At 31.6% G+C, this 21,379-nt stretch overlaps 1 protein-coding gene and 1 long non-coding RNA gene across 10 annotated transcripts; one reads left to right on the plus strand and one right to left on the minus strand.

The window, feature by feature from the left end:
• Positions 1 to 2,715: 2,715 nt before the first annotated feature.
• LOC110793121 (protein SENSITIVITY TO RED LIGHT REDUCED 1) lies at positions 2,716 to 6,452 on the minus strand. 2 transcript variants are annotated; one of them, XM_056831242.1, is made up of 3 exons: positions 6,270 to 6,452; positions 5,288 to 5,386; positions 2,716 to 4,040 (listed from the first exon to the last, which is right to left on the minus strand). In XM_056831242.1, the coding sequence occupies exon 3, from the start codon at positions 3,696 to 3,698 to the stop codon at positions 2,853 to 2,855; it is 846 nt and encodes a 281-aa protein (XP_056687220.1). In that variant the 5' UTR covers positions 3,699 to 4,040; positions 5,288 to 5,386; positions 6,270 to 6,452; the 3' UTR covers positions 2,716 to 2,852. The 2 variants fall into 2 exon arrangements, with proteins under 2 accessions (XP_056687220.1, XP_021853656.1); XM_021997964.2 differs by lacking the exon at positions 5,288 to 5,386.
• A 4,460-nt stretch (positions 6,453 to 10,912) lies between these two features.
• Positions 10,913 to 14,542, plus strand: LOC110793120 (uncharacterized). Of its 8 annotated transcripts, none has more exons than XR_008923194.1 (7): positions 10,913 to 11,369; positions 11,452 to 11,558; positions 12,067 to 12,172; positions 12,284 to 12,356; positions 12,615 to 12,768; positions 13,022 to 13,135; positions 14,031 to 14,542. It is a non-coding gene; the product is annotated as an uncharacterized lncRNA (long non-coding RNA). The 8 variants fall into 8 exon arrangements; XR_008923199.1 differs by having other exon boundaries at positions 11,452 to 11,535; XR_008923177.1 differs by having other exon boundaries at positions 10,913 to 11,148; positions 11,278 to 11,369; positions 11,452 to 12,172.
• The last annotated feature ends 6,837 nt before the right edge of the window (positions 14,543 to 21,379 follow it).

A 21,379-nucleotide genomic window follows, 5' to 3' on the forward strand; every position in this document is an offset into this window, starting at 1 on the left:
TAGTTTTCAGCCTTGATGAAAATCTCCATCCTGTTTCTCCAATAGGAGTAGTACTTACCACTAAACATTGGAGGTCGTTGTGTTGAGTATCCCTCTTCTAGTTTCTCTGTAGTGTTCATAGCTTCAGAATCGTTTTTCCCGTCAGAGTTACCTGCAGTTAAAGGGTTCTGGCTCTGATACCAATTGTTGGTTTTACAGAGTTCCTCAAGAGGGGGGGTGAATTGATATTTTACGGTCTTATAAAAATTTAAACTACTAGGAATAGAAACAGTAAAATATGCAAGCAAGATTTAGCGTGGAAAACTCTCTAGGCCCAATAGAGAGGAAAAAACCACGGCCCCTTTGGGGACTTAAACACATTCACTAATTAGGCAAAAACAACTCAGTTTTACAGTCCTAATCTACTCGGGCCACAATCTGTTAATCGCCTCTGATTACAGATGACTAGGAACAACCCCTCGTTGTTCCTTCCCTTATGGAAACAGTCCCTCAACTGCTTCGCCTCACAGATCTCTCGTGAGATCTTCACTCTTGCTCAAGTAAGCCTGACTCAGGCTTATCATACAATAACTCAACACTTTAATTGAAACGAATAGTTAGTAAACTAATACTAACACAAGATATAAAACCAAGTAACAAATACTGCTCTATATGGGAACAGGAATAGACTCTTTAAAGATTAAGACTTTAAGGGTAATACCTGAAAGCTTCCGGTTGATGAAAATAAGTCTGATAAAAAACTTTCGTAAAGAACTTGAGGTTTATTTATAAGAATCTAAGTGTTTACCCTATATTCTAATTCAACTCAATTTAGGACTCTTTTCAAAAGATAGTTTTTCGCAAATAACTCTTAAAACGCGTTTTGATATAATCAATCTTTTACGTATTTGAGAGTTGTATGTCAACTCAAATTCTCAAGAGTATAACCTCAAGTAGGATAGTAAATTCAGTTTTAAACCTCGATGTTTATCTTTTGTAAAATAAAACTGATTTACTTTAGTTTTAAGAGATGTCTTGGACTCTACGAAATACTCTGTTCCCATGCTAAGTTGTATTTGAATACACTGATCTTATACCTTTCTAGACTCATAAGACTTGCTGGGCTTCACACTTCTTGGCCCATGATTTAATCTTTCCATACGCTTTGAACTTGTTTTCTTCATAGCTTCTCAGCTTGCTTCTTCATATGCTATTCTTACCACGAGCATTGTGAACTTATAGTGACCTGTTTCTGACATTCCTTAGACAAACAATCGTGAGTATAGTTTAAGCTTGTCACCATCAAAACTCAGGAATCAACATAAGGTAAACGCATGGTTTAAAACGCGTTCACTTAGTGGAGGTTTTAGATTTTCGGAGTGTGGTATGTGTTGTGGGGGGCTTGACTTAAATCTTAGATTTTCAAGGTTAGTCCACTCTTTGATCAAAAGTTTAAGGGTTTCAAGGTTTGTCCACCCCTGGACTTGTAAGTCATTGTTCCACTTCACTAAGCATTTGGTTTCAATTTATTAAATGTAACATCGGATGTTATGTATTGATTTCCTCTTATGCCCATAATTTTTCTTTCTTTTATTTGGTAATATTTTTCTCATATGTAGTGGGGGATTTTTGGAACTAGAGTTGGAAAAAGGGGCCACCTAGTGCCATCGGGCGGTGGTGCCCGACCTGGCGCGAGTGCAAGGAAGAAATTGAGAAGTTTATGTCGCACTCTCGCCCAACCTGACATATTTTTGGTGTTTTGGTGAAGTGTTACTCGCATCCTACCGGGCGAATTACAACGGGTTTGTGTGTGTCTCTCGTACCCGATCGGGTGGGCTTGCCCGGTCCGACCGGGCGAAAGCCAAAAGCCTTATTTTGTCCTGATTTACTTGTTTCCTTTGGATTCCTTTTTGGTAACAACCTTTTAATTGTGGTTTAAGGATGTTAATCATTCTAATTATGGTGAGTTAAGTTAGTCCATTATTAACCCTTCATTATCATAGGTTTAATTGGCTTAATTAAGGACATTGGATTCCTTTGAGTTCCTTGACTTCCTGTGCTGTTTTATCTCCTCCACTAATCTTATAAATACTGTTCATTTCTGATTTTGTAACAACTATTATCTCGTCTTCTTCTATTCTTCCTCTCTCTTTTGGGCATAAAATCTAGTATCTCCATCTCACACCCAAGACTCCAAAAGTGTCATTGTGTAAACCTTAGGGAACAAATTGGTGAATACGATTGTGCACTCCGTTTGTACTAAATCTCGTGTTCAAGACAAACAAGTTCCGTAAGATCTTCTTATCCTCTTGTTTTACACTTAGCCTTGAAAACACTTAAATACAACACTCAATTTTAAGCACTAGACCAATACATCATTAGTAGGTAGTGCAAATTCTATCACCTTGCCACATTCTATGAATACACCAAGTAAGATAGAGCCAATCAGCCAACCAACAAGAATTAGCAGGAAAATCACCTTGTAACTTGAAGGTCATAGGATCAAGCTCCATCAGTTGCAAAATGAACGATATTTAGAGCAGATCCCAGTCAGGTTGTCAAAAAAAGGTAGTTCCAACTACAAGTTCTAATTAGCTTATACCAAAACAGCTAGAAGAAAGAAAAAAAAACATATTACGGATTTTTAAAACAAACGCGGTAGTATATTAGGAGGAAAATGTCCACGCAGTTGTTGGATAAAAATGATAAATTGAACAAACACAGCAAAATCACAGGTGGTGTCAAAAACGTTCAAATACGTGTTATGAAAGAGTTACAAATGATTACAACAATCGTGCTGCAAACTTATGCTGTCTAATATTTTAATAAGTTGACAACTAATACACACAAGCACTTACAAGTTCAGTTATCAACTAAACAATGGGTAATCCTTGCTCATGATTCGGGTTGAAAAAAAGCCAACTGGATTCATAAAAGGCTCTGCAATGATCATCTGGACCTGTTTTGACTCTGAACTCCTCTGCAAATGTCCGAGCAGCCAAGATACGCTTTGTGTAAGGAGAAGCTATGTAGTCCTTGACTACATCATTGTGATGTTCATAAGATTCAAAACTGTTTCCAAATAATGCCAAGTTTCTCAACATATCTGCATTCCAATTTACCTCTAGAAGGTTGTGATACAACGAAGCCTCACAGTGAGGCATAAAGAACAATGTGGGTTTTAATGCCTGTCTTCTACCTTCCTCATTCACCGTTATAACAGAATACCCAAGAGATTCCAGAACCCGTGTTTCAGTGCCAGAAAGAACAGGGTCAAATACCTCGACATCACCTATCCATTCAAACTTTCTCTTCATCAACATCACTAAACTAAGCTGTAACCGTGGGGCTTCAAAAGATTCGATGCTGCCTATACCATATACTACCATCTTCATACTTGGTTCAGACCCTAAAACTCTAGAAAAACAATTAAACACTTCAGGGTCTTGTATCTGATTCAAGAAAAGTTCAAAAAACTTGGAGCTCTCGAGTTTCTTCAAGCTAGTCTCGATTTTCTGCATTAATTTTGACTCTCTCTCTTCATCGACTTCCAGGTCAGGTGGGGCCAATTGCTGCTCTTTTACATCTTGCTCTGGGTGGGATACTTTAGGCTGACATTTTCTCCGTTTCCGACGAGGTAGGACAACAGTCCAATCAGGATCAACGTATTCAGACCTCTCATCATAGGTTGTAGTATCATCATCAGCAGCAGCAGCCATTGCTACGTATAGAACTACAGATATTTGTCAATTTTAGCTGTTCACGAGTTTAAAAGATAGTGCGGAAGAATTCTATGCGTCAAAAAGTAGAACTCGAGAGAGAATATGGATAGCCGGGCAGGCAACCCATATTATAATATCCGAGCACTTGAATGATGGGATTGTTGCTTTCTGTAACATAGGTCACCATTCATATCAAGTGAGCCGGTTCTAAGCAGAAACCAGAGAATACATGTATGTGCGTTTGGGTTTAGGCCCTATGGAAAACAGCAACTAGCTAGCAAGCCCTGGTAGGAAATGTACTGGGTTCAAATCATGTGTTCGCAAACTTGGATGTCAAGCCTGCGAAAGGGAAAAGGAACAAAAAGGGATAAACAAGCAGAAATCCAAATTGAAAAGGCAGGATCAGAAAGAAGCACTAAACTAGAATATAAACAGAATTCACTTCTGTGGTTTTTCCAGGGACTGGAGCCACCAAGGAATATAAACACATCCACACAACCACACGCACATTACATGAACCAAAAACTACTAAGTATAGGGAAACACGAAATGCATCAGATTTGATGGAAAATGACGAGGTCTCTGTTGCATTTATCAAGTATGAACAAAAAATGTTACTCAATTGAAAGGTCTTTAATTCAACTACAGCTTCCTATGCAGAGAAAGGGCTTTTCTTTCCCACGTCAACTGATAACAGTGTGTACTGTTATGTGTACATATATGTACTTGTGCATACACATTAAAACATGAAACCACATTAAAAACATCTATTACAATTTCATTCGAAGGCATTGAGCATAAGTTCAGAAATACAACTATCAACTCATGAATGATAATTAATAAAGAAGAAAGAGATCCTCCTATTTGATCCATTCCTAAGTAATCAAACAAAGAGAAGGAAACGAGGGTTTACGACTATTACTTCACTTGGGAATTTGTAGAAGTATTCAATTGTAACTAATATGAAAAATGTAGTAGTTTTTAAGAACCGTTAGCTATTAAAATACAACTGCCACGTTGTACAATCATATAGAATTATACAAATTCACTCCAAAAGTGACTTCAAAGTCTTTTACATCTTCTATCGGAGTAGGGTATTTGTTTCCTTCTAAGAGTGAGACTATTTGGACAAAGACACCAGTAATGTCACCTGGACATTCACCCACAATACAAAAAAATAATTATTTGAACATCGAAGTGTCAATAACAATCTAGAATGAACACTCTATTAGCCACAAAAATAATACCAAACTACCAACACAATCACATACCAAACAGAACAGAAACGGAAGAGGGAAACCAGAGAATTAGACTGCACAGGCTAACCCCACCCAGGAAAAATTCAGCAGTGGACCACCTTGCTGTCCAGCAAAGGCACCGATGCCCAAATCATACAACAGCCATTATAAGGGGACACTCGGTTCAAAAACTCACGATTGGAAGTAGAACTTCAAATAAATTCCTTAACATGTAGATGGTGACGGACGTACCATTTACTCACCCCTTCCTAGGACCCTAACACAACCTTCACAATAAGCACCAACACATTTCAAACCACAGACCACCATGACAAGGATACTGCTTACCCCCTCCCTTTTAAACAAAGCTCCCATTCCCCTTGTGGCCTTCCTTCTCTTTGGATTTCTATAATCTTGTGATAAAAGCTCATGTATGCACTGCAAGGTCTGCAACACAGTTGAACAAATCAAAGGAATGCTACAGATATTGATCAGGACCAAGCTGTTCAAGGCTGTATCTAGTTTGTGAATCTTTATTTTGCAAGATTCAGTCATCGAAAATTGATCAACGCTTTGACTCTTTGTTCATACAACGGTGAACACCTTAACCAATCTTGTAGAATTTTACAATTTGCATGATGCTCCAGAACTTCAAATGCAGACCGGGTGCTAATGTGCTATATGAGGCATCATATACATCGTACAATGCTACCCACCTATTGCTACTAGATCATTTTCCGTACTCTTTAATTAATTAACTAACCGGGAGGTTTTGGATACCCTCAAGCTAATCCTTACAGCCTTGATCATAAGAATGTATGCTATAATCTACTCTTCAACACGGTTGCTGCTATAAATTGACCTACTAAATTCTCACTTTATCATTTCCTCAGATCACACTGAAAAAACGAGCATACCGCTTCAAATATCGAAATCAACTATTTGCAACTCGCAGAAATTATAATAAAAAAAAATAAAAAAAAAAACTTTCTTCATTCTGAAATAATAATAAAAGTTATAAAAAAAAATCTCTTCATTCTGAAATATACTTCGTATATCATAAACCTAGTTAGAATGTTAATGCACAGTCCTAGTAATCCTAATCAATCTTCAATCATATCGAAAAGAATAATACAAATTTCAAGTAGAATTATGAAGTGGGTACAGACTAATTGGACATAAAACAACACCAATACAAATCTAACAACAACAAAAAACATTGATTCTATCATATCAGGAAATAACAAACAAAACACTTTCTGAATCAATAAAAAAACACAAATATAATCAACAGAAAGATCTAAAAAAATCGATACAAAATAGACAATACCGAGAATAGCAGCAGCAGAAAAGAAGAGGTAGTTAGCTGAGATGCCGCCGGCTAGAGGTAGTGAAACAACTGCCAGATGATGTTTTTATTGGAGGAAGGAGATGCAGCTGCGAGGTTTGCAACTTGCGAATACGAGATTTATTAGAGTTCGAGGACACACAAAATTCATTGCTTTATTTTTTGGTCATATACGCAGTTTTTGTAATTTAATACCTTAATCTAATATAATCTAATATATATATATATATATATATATATATATATATATATATATATATATATATATATATATAAATGAGGCATATTTGCTGAAATATTAGACCGTCACTTAGGATTACTAATGGTTTCGGCCAATGAAAAATAAGATTTCTAATTTATTTTTGAATTAAAAAAATCGATTGCCACGTAGATAATTAGGTGTCACGTAGATATATACAACTCCATCTAAATTCAAACACTCTGAAAATTAAAAATTAAATCTAAAATAAAATTCAATCAAAATCAAACACTAATCTAAAATAAAATAAATAAAATTCAATTTAAAGTCAAACATTAATCCAATTAGAGCGCCACGTAGAAATTATAATGGTTTTCCCCAATGAAAAATAAGAATTCAAAATTAATTTTGAACTAAAAAAGTCGAGTGCCACATAGATAAATAACTAGTATAGTACTCGTGCGATGCACGGTTTATGATCTAAAGATTAATTTTGCATGAAATCTAAACTATAGCTATATAAACTTGTATTCTAAATAGATCTTATAGATTCTCTTCTAATTAAAATCCAAATCTACAACACTTGAAGCAAATTTGTGAGAGACCCTCTTCATCACCATGTCAAACATAAAGTTATTTTCATCCACATTTACTTTGATAATCATACCATCTAATAATGGATATACCATATATCCATTACGCGATCAAATAATATCTATCCACACCATCTACTTTATTTAGGTAGAGATGACTCTGAAGCAGGGCGTGTGCGGAATATATATGGTCCTTCCACTTCCAAATCCGTTTAAAAATGTCATCTTCATCCCCGCTACCCAGGATAGTATATGGTACTCATCCTCATACCAACCCAATCACCGCCTCGCGGGGTATAAAATAAAAGTCATCCCCGCTCCTTCACCACCCAGATACCCCCCCCCCCCCCCCCTAAACTCACCCCTAGATCCAAAAAATTTATTTAATTTGGTAGGAGATTTTTGAATTTTAAAACACTGTTCTTTTCTGTAATTTAATCCGGTTGTCTGATTCGAGTGATTGAGTAAATAAATAGAATTTATAATATGCAAGTATAGTGAAAATATGTAGATATAATCATAATCAATCAGATGAAGATAAGATAGACATGCGGTTCCAGACTAAGGCTCTGTTTGGTTCACGTTATTTCCATTTATTTTTAAAATTAAAATAAGTCCAAATAAGTTCACATAAATTCAGATATGATAAGTTCTGGAAAAATAAGGGTTGTCATAATTATAATTTATAACTAAGATAAGTTCTAATAAGTTTAGGTAAGTTCATATAAGATAAGTTCATTAAAAAAAATGAAAATCAGGTGAATAGAACGCAATACCCCCTAAAATCCATCATCGCTTGACATATACATTTTTATCCCCATAATCCACCAAGGTTAGACGCACGATTCACGTATCAAAATGTTAATGTTGTACAATTTTTTTTATATATAAGTGATATTGCATTCGTTACATTAATCTGCTATTCTAATTTAAAAAAATATTATCAACAATAACTTAACAAACTCATAATACAAAGTGTGTTATTTAAGTAATTTTATATCAAATATGTTCAATGATTCATCTTAAACACCATCTTTTTATTCTATGCTAATCCTTACACTTTTGAGCATATACTTGTTGACATTAATTCGTTATTTAAAAATAATCCTTAAACTACTCCCTCTGTCCCAATTTAAAGTGTTCACATATCATGACACATAATTTTAGTATAAGTTTTGAAATGTGGTTATCGAATATTTTTTTATTGAGAAAGTAGGTAGAATGAAAGGTGAATTTTCTTTAATTGAATGAGAATGAGTATGGGAACTTAGGTTTTAGTTGTGGGAAAAAAGAAGTAAATATTATAATCGTGGGCCCTTTCCAAAAATACTAACTTCCCAAACTAAATTGGGTTTCATGACTATAATGCATATATGATTATAAATCATAGTCCACCAATTAATTGTAGAATTTAGTTTTGATCATATTTGTCATAGTATTTGAGGAAGCACATACCAAGTATAATTTAGTTAGTTATATTTTAATTTCACCAATATTATTATCTATGAAACTGCATATTTAAATAGTTCAAAATGCTATCAATTTTTCTTGTAATATTTAAATATTTTTTTGTTTATTACCATACTCGTGTATTACTTTTGAAAAAGATTTTTTTTGAAAGAATATATTAAAATATAATTATTTTTTTTTGTTTAGAAATATCAAAAGATATACTCCCTCCATTCTTGATTATTAGTCCCTTTTGGAATCTTGTCACTATTTACAATTGAAGGCAATTTTCTAATTTCTTTCCAATTCGTATTTCAAAATATAATCATGTGACATCTTGTTTTGTTCGTATCTTAAAAATATCAAATTTTTATATTTCTTTAACGTACGTATTTGGATATATATTTAAGTTTAAATATGGAGTTGAAACGGATGAAAAAGTCAAAATGGGACTAATATTTAAGAACGGATGGAGTATATTTTTCATTAAGTATTTATTACTATGTATGATTTGGTATAAAGTATTATTAATAATTTATAGAAATGAGATGATTTTTAGAAATGAGTATATTATTCATATAATCTTAATGCATCATTTAAGTAATTTTATAATATTATAAGATAAGGAGTACGAAGTAGTATCTATTTTTTTGAATTATCTTTTGAAAAAAAATTGAAGTACTTTTTGGGAAAAAAAAAACACAAAGAGCACGATGTGTTAGTTGTAAAAGATAGAGACTTGCTTATTTAATACGATGTACGGAGGTAAGTACTTCGTAATATATAGGTTACATTAGCTTTTCTTCTTCTTGTAAGCTATGTATAATTATTCAATGTTGTATAATATCACATTTAGTACTTGTATTTTTTAGGAAGAATCTATTTTTTAAAATGTTATATTACGTTCATGATATTATACATTTTTTGTTATATTTGGTCATTCTAAACTTGTTTGGGATCATAATTATTTAAGGTTGACAAAATAATACGTAGTAGATCATTATATTATGAAACTCTTGTTAAGTATGACAAAGTAATATAATTGTTTTATTCTTTCAAATACTCCGAATATGATAAAATGGATTTGTAAAAGATGTTTCTTACCTTAAATAATTATTTAATATATATGTGAGTTAAAAAAATTAAATAATAAACACTGATAGGGACATGTATCAGCTTTACATCGAGCGCTCTGTGTTTTATTAGAGTATATATATAGATAGATATAGATATAGATTAAGTTTGTATTAAGTAATCAGAATTATAATTTTTCCTATAAGAAAAATATACTTTGACTTTACTTGACTGCAATTATCTTTGCTATATACGAAGTATTAGAATAAACTTGCTTTTATATAGAGAAAGTTAATAAAAATTTCGTACTACAAAATATTTTACCCCGTATTATTTTTATATATATAATCCCATAGAATCATATATTTCAATATTTTTCAAATTATAAGAGAGGAAAGTTAGAGAGTGACACTTGTCAACTCCACATTAATTTATTCTCTTTTTAGTATAATACTCGGTATGTAGTTATAGATAAATGCTAAACGTTGATCATTTTTTAAAACACTACACTGAACACGACCTAAGCAAAGTAAAACTCCACCACTCCTTAATATCTCGGGTTTTTGTCTCTACCAGTCCTTAATATCTCGGATTTTTGTTTGTTTTTTTATTGGCAGTGTAGTAATGTATATTATATATAGATAGATAGAGTAGATATAGATATAGATATATATAGATTCACATAATATTCATTATACATATATAGGAAATGCTCCATATGAGTTTGTAAAATATTGATAGGAAAATGCTCCATGTATAGGAAAGACTTATTTTCATTATGTAAAGATTGTGATATGTATATCACACATTCTTAATACTTACGTTTTGGGTTTTGGACATGAGAATGTGATAATGCTAAATGCACTATTTCTTAAATAAATAATGCCAAATGCTAATGATCTATATAAGGTTTTTTTTTTTGAAAGGATAATGATCTATATAAGTTAGTAAAAATATTGCTAAATAAAGATGAATCTTTTAATTCTTTATCTATTTTTCTATATTAGTTCTTGTTACCATAAAATACAATAAGTTAAATGTGACAAAAATTATATATTAATTAATTAATTAACATTAAAAGAGAGGCCAATCAATGAGTGACATTTGTCATCACCACATTGATTTCCTCTCTTTTAGTATAATATATAGATTAATTGTCACGTAGAAATTTTTATTAATTAAAATATATATATATATATATATATATATAAAGGAACAGCTGAGGGCGTTTTGGTAACTTCACTTTTCGTGTCCCCAAGCAAAAGGACCAACATACCCTCCTTAAGTTGTTTATCGTGTTGACTGCTGATCCTACTGACCTACCCTAAGTCCCTAATCCTCCCCCAATCCCGTTTTCTCTCTCCTTCCTCCAGTTTTCTCCTCCGTTTCTCTTCATCTTCTTCGATCTTCTTCCACTAATCCACTTCCACCAAATTTGAGCCGCTGAATTCCTAAGAAATGGTCTCTAACCAGATTCTTTCGATTCTTCTACAAAGCTACAACTCGATTGTTCCTATTCGTTAATTTTTGGGAACCCTTTAATTTTGTAATCTCAAATCTCTGTTTTTTAATCTGTATCTTACGTTATTGAAAGTGTTTGATTGAAACCCTTTAATTTTGTTTGATTGAATTTTTTGATTGAAACCTTTGTTGATTTTGATTATTATTTTGAAAGCATAGATTTTGAAAGCATTTCGATGTGAAGCAACTTTTGGAGACGGATTTGAGACTAATTTCGCTTTTCTGACGTCAACGAATTCGTCAAAGGTATATTCTCTCTCCAAAAACCCCAATTTCAAACCCTATTTTACGTTTCCGTCACTAAATTCTCTCAATTTTGATGTTTCAGGTGTTTCATTTGACCTATCAGATAAGAGCTTTTCTGCATCGAAGATCAAGAGGTCTTTGATTGAGTGTATTCCTTGGTGAAGTGGTATTCTTCTCTTACTCCTCCCTGTAAATTCAACATCCTCGAAAGCCTTCAGTCAAATTTCAGTGTGCTTCTTCGGAAAATCTATACTTTGTTATGAAAATTTCAATGTTTTCCTTTGAAAAAATTGATTATCGTGTTTGATTTTAAATTCGATATTTCTGGTGATGAAGTAAGAACATGAAATTTGAATAACCAAAACAATTAGTTTATTAGTTCTCTTAATTTTGTTAAATTGATTATCGTTTTTAATATCATTAGTTCTCTTAATTTTGGTTGAAATAGTACTTGCTTTGATGAAATTGAATAATTCGAGATCATTTCTTTTTAATGAAATAATCATGGGTCTGACCATCTGTGCCAAATTAATTTTGGAAAATTTGGGGATTTGGATTGGAGTAATTTACTAATTTGATTGATCAGGTACTTTGAAGAGGAATTCTGGTGTTTGTTAACATGATGAGATGATTAAATTAAGTTGTAATTAACCTAAGATCACTAATTATAGTTGAAAGGTGCATTGTGAAAATTCAGATAGTTTTTGGTGTGAGAAATGACGAAAAGTAAACACATGTAATCTTGGTGGTGGGATAGCCACATTAGCCCGATAATTCGAAATGGCTCCAGGAAAATGTAACAGGTATAATATGCTTTTCTGGCTTTGTTATGATGTTGGTTGTTTAGATTTTCGGTTTGCAAGATAACGCCAGAATATATTCATTAACATAATATTATTCTCCAATTTACTCAGGTTCCCATAAAAACTTTCCGCAGATCAAGATCTGCTTGACTGTCAAACCCTCACCTGGCTTGAGCTCAATTGGGTTTGTACTCATTATCTCCAAAATCAGCCTTTGTCAAAGTATTCTTTATTGGTTTACTTGGTGTGACAATTTGTCAGATGTAATACTACTAAGTGCAGTTGGATAAGTATTTAAGTGCAATTAATTATATTGTTTAATTTTGTTATTACTGTTATTTATGATTTAAGTTGAACCTGCATCATAAACTGATTTGAGTTGAGTCTGATTTAGGGAAAGTTTTTTGATTTTTTGATTTTTTGATTTTTTTTACCAAAATAGGAAGCAAGAGAGGGTGTGAAAGAGTCTAAACCAGAAGTTTATAGAGATTAGAATTACTCTGTAGCTAATTTTAATCAGAATCAGGGTGGGGATTCGACGATGCAGGGTTCGAGGACGAGTGACGGCAATGTGGAGTCTGGATCAGAAAGAAGGGGTTAGTATTATTGACTCTTTTTTGCTTTGTGATTAGATGATTTGATGATTAGATGATGATTATGATGATGGGAGAATTGTTAATGATGTACTGATTTTGAATTTTTAGGAACTCAGCAACAATCAATTATTTGGATTAGTAGTTATTGTTGCTTAATGAAACAATTAGCTTTGTTTGCTTCGGTTCAGTATTGATTGGTATCGTATGTTGTGGAATCTGCATCGATCCTATTTCTTTTTCCCTTGGACCATAGGAAAAGAGTGAAGCAGTCAAGAGGAAGCTTGATATGCAATTGGAAAGCAAAGGATACAGAAAACAACAGGGAGCGAAAATTCTTCATCTGTTACTACTAAACTGAATTTTTCAGGTATTTAGTTTTCTAACCAACATTTGTTTCTCTTTACAGCATGGATAGACATCTTGAAATTCTCTTCTTAGCCATTACTCTATGACTTACCAACTAAACTAGCTGTTACTGTATGGTACGGAGTATGGGTGTTATTTGTTTTCACAAATTGTCAATAATTTGAGGTTCTCTTTCTCTATTTGATTAATTTGAGTGTTTGTTTACTGGTTTATGTTGATTTGAGTGATGAAATTTATAGTTTATGAAGTAATTAATTGCAAACTTTGGTTAGTTGTTGTTGCTTACTATTGGCAAATTGGTGTAGTCTACAATGAGCTTCCCTTGAGGACTGATTAGTAAGTCGTCCTGCCAAAGGGTAGTAATGCACCAACACCTTTGAAAGAGCCTCTTTTAGGACTTCCCATGCTAACTCATTCCCTTTCTCTTCTGACTTGTAACTATATATTGTACGGACAATCACAACTATGTTTTGGTCTAAGTTTGACAGCAAGTATAAACCCTTTGGTGTGTCTTCTGCTGGTTCTACCAATATTGGTTCCCCTACTTGCTTCACTTTCAGCTTTGATGATGTCGTTTACCGCCCGTTCGAGTACTTTGTCACCCCGTTTTCTCCATTTTCATTAACCTATTTACCATCAACCAAAACAAATAAATAATAAATAATTATTAATAATTTCACTATTAGCGTAACTATAAAATAAAATCTGGAGGAAGGGAGTATATATTTAGTTGAGAATGGATGATATGAGTAATTACTTAGTTGCCTTTTTGCTGGGTTTTCAGTAGAATGAATGTTAACTTTGCTGGCAAGGGGTTGTCATGAATGCTATATTTGATTACATGTTTATGTTGTTTGGAAGTGAATCTAAAAAGAATTTTTTTTTTTTTTTTATAGATAAAGAAAACTTTCCATGTGCAAGGGTTCCAAGAGCAAAGTTTTGATTGTTGAGGAGGTGATGGAAAGTGAGGATTACAAGAAAGATTCAGTTGGGGATCACCAAAACTCTTTACGGTTGCTTGAATTATCAACAACTAATGATCTAAGTAGTTTTAAGGATGCTGCGGAGAAAGAGGATTATGAGTTGGATGAACCGATGAAGTACTAATTCTTTCTTCTACCATTCATAATAGTACTCCGGGGTACTAATTAGTTGATGATTGAAAATGGAAAGTTATTCTAAGTTTCTAACTATAAACTACTTCTGGCAATTTTGTGAAGCTGATTGTAATGGTATAATCATATTTACATTTTGTTTTTTTGTCACCTTTCCACAACTGTTGTGGAAATGAGAAGCTTTTCCTATGATAATTACACATTTTTCTTTGAAACAATCAACCCTGTTGATTTTTGTGGTTTCAAGGATTTGGTTCGATACTAAATGTTGGAATCATTTCCTTTTCTTTTCATCCATTTGATGACATCTAAGCTGGTTAACTAATTCTTTTAAGATAAAACAAAAGAATTATGAAATTTTTGTATTATTTGTTAATATTGATAATTTGATCTTGATTTTATAGCAAGTTTGCTTAAGGGGATTAAATTTGCTTTTTTATATTCGCACGCATCGCGTGCATACAAGACTAGTATATATATTGTTGAATGAGGGGGTTTGCATAATTGTAACGGATTAATGATTTAATGAGGTTTTTTATTATGGAATTATTGTTAATGTCGTAGAACACAGCCGCAACAGAGGAGACATAAGGAGAAAGGTTGAGGAAGGAGAAGGAAGAATACGGAAAAAAGGAAAAAATGTTCCAAAAATAAGGTGTAGTCAATGCTGAAGATTCAAGTCAACCGCCGGAAACCGGCCAAAGGTGGTCTTTCGCAAAATAAATTATAAATCGGGTTTCTTTTCACAACTTTTTTTTATAAGCTGGTTTCTCGCAAAATATATATTTTAAAAGGTGGTTTGTGACAAATTTTCCATGATAAAATTCATCCAAAATCAAACACTAATCTAAAATAAAATCCAATCCAAAATCAAACATTAATCCAATTATTAGAGCTCCACGTATGAAGTCTAATGGTTTCGGCCAATGAAAAAATAAGGCTTCAAAATTATTTTTGAATTAAAAAGTTGAATGCCACGTAGATAAATAATTAGGTGTCACGTAGATATTTTTACTAATTAATTATTAACATTTCTTATACTCTGTATACAATTTCATCCAAAATCAAACACTATAATAATTAAAAAATAAATCTAAAACGAAATTCAATCCAAAATAAAAAAAACCAATCTAATCTAATCTAATCTAATATATATATATATATATATATATATATATATATATATATATATATATATATATATATATATATATATATATATATATATATATATATATATATAAAGGAGGCATATTTGCTGAGAAATTAGAGCGCCACCTAGGTTTACTAATGGTTTCGGGCAATGAAAAATAAGATTTCTAATTTATTTTTGAATTAAAAAAATTGATTTCCACGTAGATAATTAGGTGCCACGTAGATATATACAACTCCATCTAAATTCAAACACTCTAAAAATTAAAAACTAAATCTAAAATAAAATTCATCCAAAATCGAACACTAATCTAAAATAAAATAAATAATATTCAATTTAAAATCAAATATTAATCCAATATTAGAGCGCCACGTAGAAAATATAATGGTTTTCGCCAATAAAAAAATAAGAATTCAAAATTAATTTTGAACCAAAAAAGTCGAGTGCCACATAGATAAATAATTAATTGTCACGTAGAAATTTTTATTAATTAATTAAAATCAAACACTAATCTAAAATAAAATAAATAAAATTCAATTTAAAGTCAAACATTAATCCAATTAGAGCGCCACGTAGAAAATATAATGGTTTTCTCCAATGAAAAATAAGAATTCAAAATTAATTTTGAACTAAAAAAGTCGAGTGCCACATAGATAAATAATTAATTGTCACGTAGAATTTTTTATTTTATATATATATATATATATATATATATATATATATATATATATATATATATATATATATATATATATATATATATATATATATATATATATATATATATTGTTGAATGAGGGGGTTTGCATAATTGTAACGGATTAATGATTTAATGAGGTTTTTTTAATATGGAATTATTGTTAATGTCGTAGAACACAGCCGCAACAGAGGAGACATAAGGAGAAAGGTTGAGGAAGGAGAAGGAAGAATACGGAAAAAAGGAAAAAAATGTTCCAAAAATCAGGTGTAGTCAATGCTGAAAATTCAAGTCAACCGTCGGAAACCGGCCAAAGGTGGTCTTTCGCAAAATAAATTATAAATCGGGTTTCTTTTCACAACAATTTTTTTATAAGGTGGTTTCTCGCAAAATATATATTTTAAAAGGTGGTTTGTGACAAATTTTCCATAGTAAAATTCATCCAAAATCAAACACTAATCTAAAATAAAATCCAATCCAAAATCAAACATTAATCTAATTATTAGAGCTCCACGTATGAAGTCTAATGGTTTTGGCCAATGAAAAAATAAGGCTTCAAAATTATTTTTGAATTAAAAAGTTGAATGCCACGTAGATAAATAATTAGGTGCCACGTAGATATTTTTACTAATTAATTATTAATATTTCTTATACTCCGTATATAATTTTATCCAAAATCAAACACTATAATAATTAAAAAATAAATCTAAAACGAAATTCAATCCAAAATAAAAAAACTAATCTAATCTAATCTAATATATATATATATATATATATATATATATATATGTATATATATATATATATATATATATATATATAGGGGGGGGATCCTGTGAAAATAGGTCCTTATGTGAGTATACTATTATATATGAGAATGAATCTAATCCGTAGGATTAGATTCAATCTAATGGCTAGGATTAAAGGATGAGAAAACCATCCACCCTCCCAATTAAAACCACGTTTCTTTCATTAATCCCCACTCACTTTCTCTCTCTAAAACCTCCCTCTTCAATTTCTCTATCTCACAACTCGCGACTCGCCATTTTCTCTCTCGACATTTTCTCTCTCCTCTCGACAAAACCGCCATCAAATCTCCAACAACAGTTGATCAATCTCCTTCTTCGTCGGTGTAAGGTAAATTCGACATCAATTGTTCTATATTTCTTCTCTCCTTCTACAATTTTCCCTAATTTTAACCTTATTTGCTCAATTAAAGATGACTAGAGCAGAAAAACAATTCAAATGACAAAGGTAAACAAAATACACAAATTTTTAACCTAATTCGAACTACTTTCTTTGTTTTTATACATTAATTGAAGTTATCTTTGTTAAATTTTGATTTTCAGGCAAAAAAAAATACTAAAAACCAGCAAAATGTCTAGAAGAACCATGAGAGTAAGTATTCAATGCTTTAATTTTAGCGAAGTTTTTGTAATTATTTTCGGAATTTTTCGGAATTTATTTTTGTAATTATTTGGTCTGCGAATTTGTGGATGTTTCTAGCGATTTTGCGAATTTTTATGTTCCTTATATTTGATCGTTGTTGCAATTGTGGATGTTCCGATATGAATTTTTAGTATTTTTTGATAAGAATTTAATTTCTGATTTTCTGAATTAATTTGAGAATTTTAAGATATTTTTTCGATATTATGATGCTCTAAAACTAGTAGTTATATGCTATGAATTTTTATGTTCACTGTAATTGCATATGTTCTGAACTATATTTGCATATGTTCTAAACTATATTTGCATATGTTCTGAACAATAAGTGCATGTGTTATGAACTATAATTTTACACATTCATTGAATAGGTTAGTAACAAGTGGCTTCGTAACTTATCTTATTGTGAGCTTTGAGTGTAACTGCTGGTTCAGAGATTTCACTTTTGTTCCTCTCCATTTGTTACATTGAATTTGGAGACACAAAAGGCTCCCTTGGGGCTGTAGTTGTGTAGTTTAGCTTTAGGTTTCTGTAAGTCCTACATTGATGTATAACAGTGCATTGATTGCCTCAGGGACACATATAGAGTAAAATGCAATAAGAGAAGTTCTTTCATGACCTGCATCTAATATTCAGTATACTAGAAGGCGCTTCAAGAGCTCAGTTTAGGAATGTGTCATATAGTTGAATTGAAAATGTAGTTGTTGGCCTGTTTCTCTGTTTTGAAAGTGTTTTTTATAAGCTTTGAACAAAAAGTTCCAGCTTTGAATAACTAACTCATTTTTCAGAACAAGAGATATTATGGCCGAGTATTTTTACTACTCTATGTTAGGAAATGCTTGTCATAATATGTTGATTTTAGAGGTTGCCATGGGACAGGAATAAGCCCGGTTAGGGCGGTTTCCAGTTAACCTCTAAGCCGAGGTAGTTCAAGTTTGGAAATTAATGGACAAACTCATAATCAGTTGGTTCATGCCATAGGTTGGTTCTGGACTCAGTAGATATTAAAGTTTTAGAGTCTAGTCCTAATCTTGCTTATGTACTAAAGTATCATTACATATGTTCTAATTATTATTGTATATGTTTTAATTACAATAGCATATGTTCTAATTATTATTGAATATGTTCTAGTTATTATTGCAAATGTTCTTATCATTATTGCATATGTTTTAAAGGTTTATACGAACTATATGGTATGGACTTTCATCTATATATGTTTCTTTGCATAGTTAGCTGCCCACACTTGTCGGGATTTATAGATTTTCAAAGTATGCTTCTAAGCCTAATAAGGGAAATTGGAAAAGGCTTATGCTACATTATGATGTTGTTGGACATTGATTATAACTAGCTGATAAGTTGGCTATTCTCTACTTTTTAGTGTATTAGGATAAGTATTTTTTATAAGAATTTAATTTCTGAATTTTTGAATTAATTTGAGAATTGAGAATTTTACTCTTTTTTTCTTCTTCTAATTTTCGATATTTTATGATGTTCTAAGAGTAATAGTTATATGTTCTGAAGTCTTAAACAGAGGAAATGAGAATAAATGCACAAAACAACGAAGAAAATTGTCCTTCCATCACTTATAAAGGACATCATGCGCAATATTTGGTAAAATTTTATACTCTCAATACTTTAGAACATGAAGGTTAAGAATGTAGAACATGAAAGCTTACTGTTTAGAACAAAATTGTTTAATGATTAGAACATAAGTAATATTGGTAGATATATATGTTATTTGACTACACTTACCATTATTAGAGTAGGGGAGGTTTGAGCTGGAGTGACTGGACTACACTTAATATTATATTGCATAATGACTTTAGAACATGAAGGTTAAATTAAGAAAATGAAAGTTCACGGTTTAGAACAAATATATTTAGTGGCTCATAGTGTCAATCTTTTGGATATTGGCAATGGTTAATACTAGTTGTGGCTCATGTTTGGGTAGAGTGGAAGGATAACTTTTTTAGTCCATTGCCTTTCTTAAAGAAGTGTACATTGCTTTGTAGAACATATAGCTTAACTGCTTAGAACATATAGCTTAACTGATTAGAACATATAGGAATAATGTATAGAACATATAGCTTCACTTGTTAGAACATATAATTTCAATTGTTAGAACATATATAGCTTCTCTTTTTATAACATTAAGTTTCACCTTATAGAACATTATTTTTTACTACGTATCACTAGTTTATAAAGTGATCAAACACTATTGTCGGAGTCCATTTGTTGTCCAATTATCGAAAAAACACTCTTAGCTGACATCCTTTCAAATATTGGGTAATATTTCATCATCTCAATTCTTTAGAATATGAAGGCTCACTTTTAAAAACATTAAGTTTCACCTATTAGAACATAATTTTATATTGTTCTCTACATGTAGAGAAGCTATTATTTTTAGATATTTTATGTTCTAAAATTCATAACAATATGTTCTAAAACTAGAAAATTATGTTCCAATGTTCTCTTCTTGTATCTAATATATTCCTGAATGTGCTTTGGGTCTGATTTTTAGCTTGTTTCTACCACAATTCAGGTCATGTTAGCTATGCTGTGTTTTCATGTGCAAAATCATGGGCTAATATAGTTGCATAGATTGGTGTTGTTCTTAAGTGGTTGTATAGCTGCTGGTGCATGCTATTTATTTTAATGTTTTGGGTCAGTCTGGGGTGGTATGATTCCTTTTATTGACTATATATTGGGCAACTGTTCTGCTATGTTTGGCTACTGCTAGCAGTTTTGTGTGTGTGGTGTTGTTGCAAGTAACGGTCGTCAATGCTTGATATTCTGGGACAATGTCTATTAGCTCAACTGGTAGAGCTTTGTGCGTTTGCACAATGATGTAGGTTCGAATCCTACATAGGCAACTCTTTGTATTCCATTTATGATATTAATTATTTCTTCTATTTGATGATTCTTTACTTTTGATTCACTTATATTTAGTTTTGGATTTGTTCTACTTACTTTAGAACATATGTATAAATTTTTAGAACATTAGCCTTGGTTATAGAACATTAGCCTTGGTTTTTAGAACATAATATCTAACACTTGAACTGAAGGCAGTTGTTTTTAGAGAAACTAGCCAGGGGGCAGGGAAGCATGAATGAGATGGCCAAGATGTATGACCAACATAATTCTTCATTGGTGGAGTATGATAAGAAAGCACAGGTCTTGCATAATTGAGTTTATTGTCATCTAAATTATAGTTTTTTCTTTCTATGATATCAAATTTCAGAAGTGTATTAAATTTTTCTTTTTATGGTTGTTTGTTTATAACAAAGGTAAGTAATTCTTAGTCCATGTTCTAAAAAGTTGAACTTTTGTTCTAAATATTGTCATGTATGTTCTAAACTTTAAATTATAATGTTTAGATGTAAATATAGAATGATTTCACTTTTTAATTTCTAAATTTAACTAAGTTATGATGTTTCTACCACATAGGAGTAATTTGTTCTTAAACCTAATTTGAGCTTAACGAGTCTAACATGTAGTTAATCGAGCTTTGCTTAATTATTTGACGAATATATTTTTCGTAGGTTTATTATTGACATAACTAATGAGTTCTGACCGTGAATATTCTCACTTTAAAAATATTTTAAAGTCTTTCGCCCATGTTCTGAGAAATTGAACTTTTGTTCTAAATAGTGTGACATATGTTCTAAACGTTAAACATAACCTTTAGATATAAATAAAGAGTATTTTCACTTTTTATTTCTAAAGTCAACTTGTTTACGATGTTTCTACCACGAGTAAATTAATTTGAGCTTATTCAGCTAATCGAGCTTAAAAAGTCAAACATGTAGAATTGAAAGTCAAAGGCTCACTAGCTTA

This window comes from Spinacia oleracea, chromosome 1, assembly GCF_020520425.1.
Source record: "Spinacia oleracea cultivar Varoflay chromosome 1, BTI_SOV_V1, whole genome shotgun sequence".
NCBI lineage: Eukaryota > Viridiplantae > Streptophyta > Magnoliopsida > Caryophyllales > Amaranthaceae > Spinacia > Spinacia oleracea.

Excerpts from the sequence above, each read along its gene's own strand:
- LOC110793121 (XM_021997964.2), bottom strand. The coding sequence starts at position 3,698 with ATGGCTGCTGCTGCTGATGATGATACTACAACCTATGATGAGAGGTCT.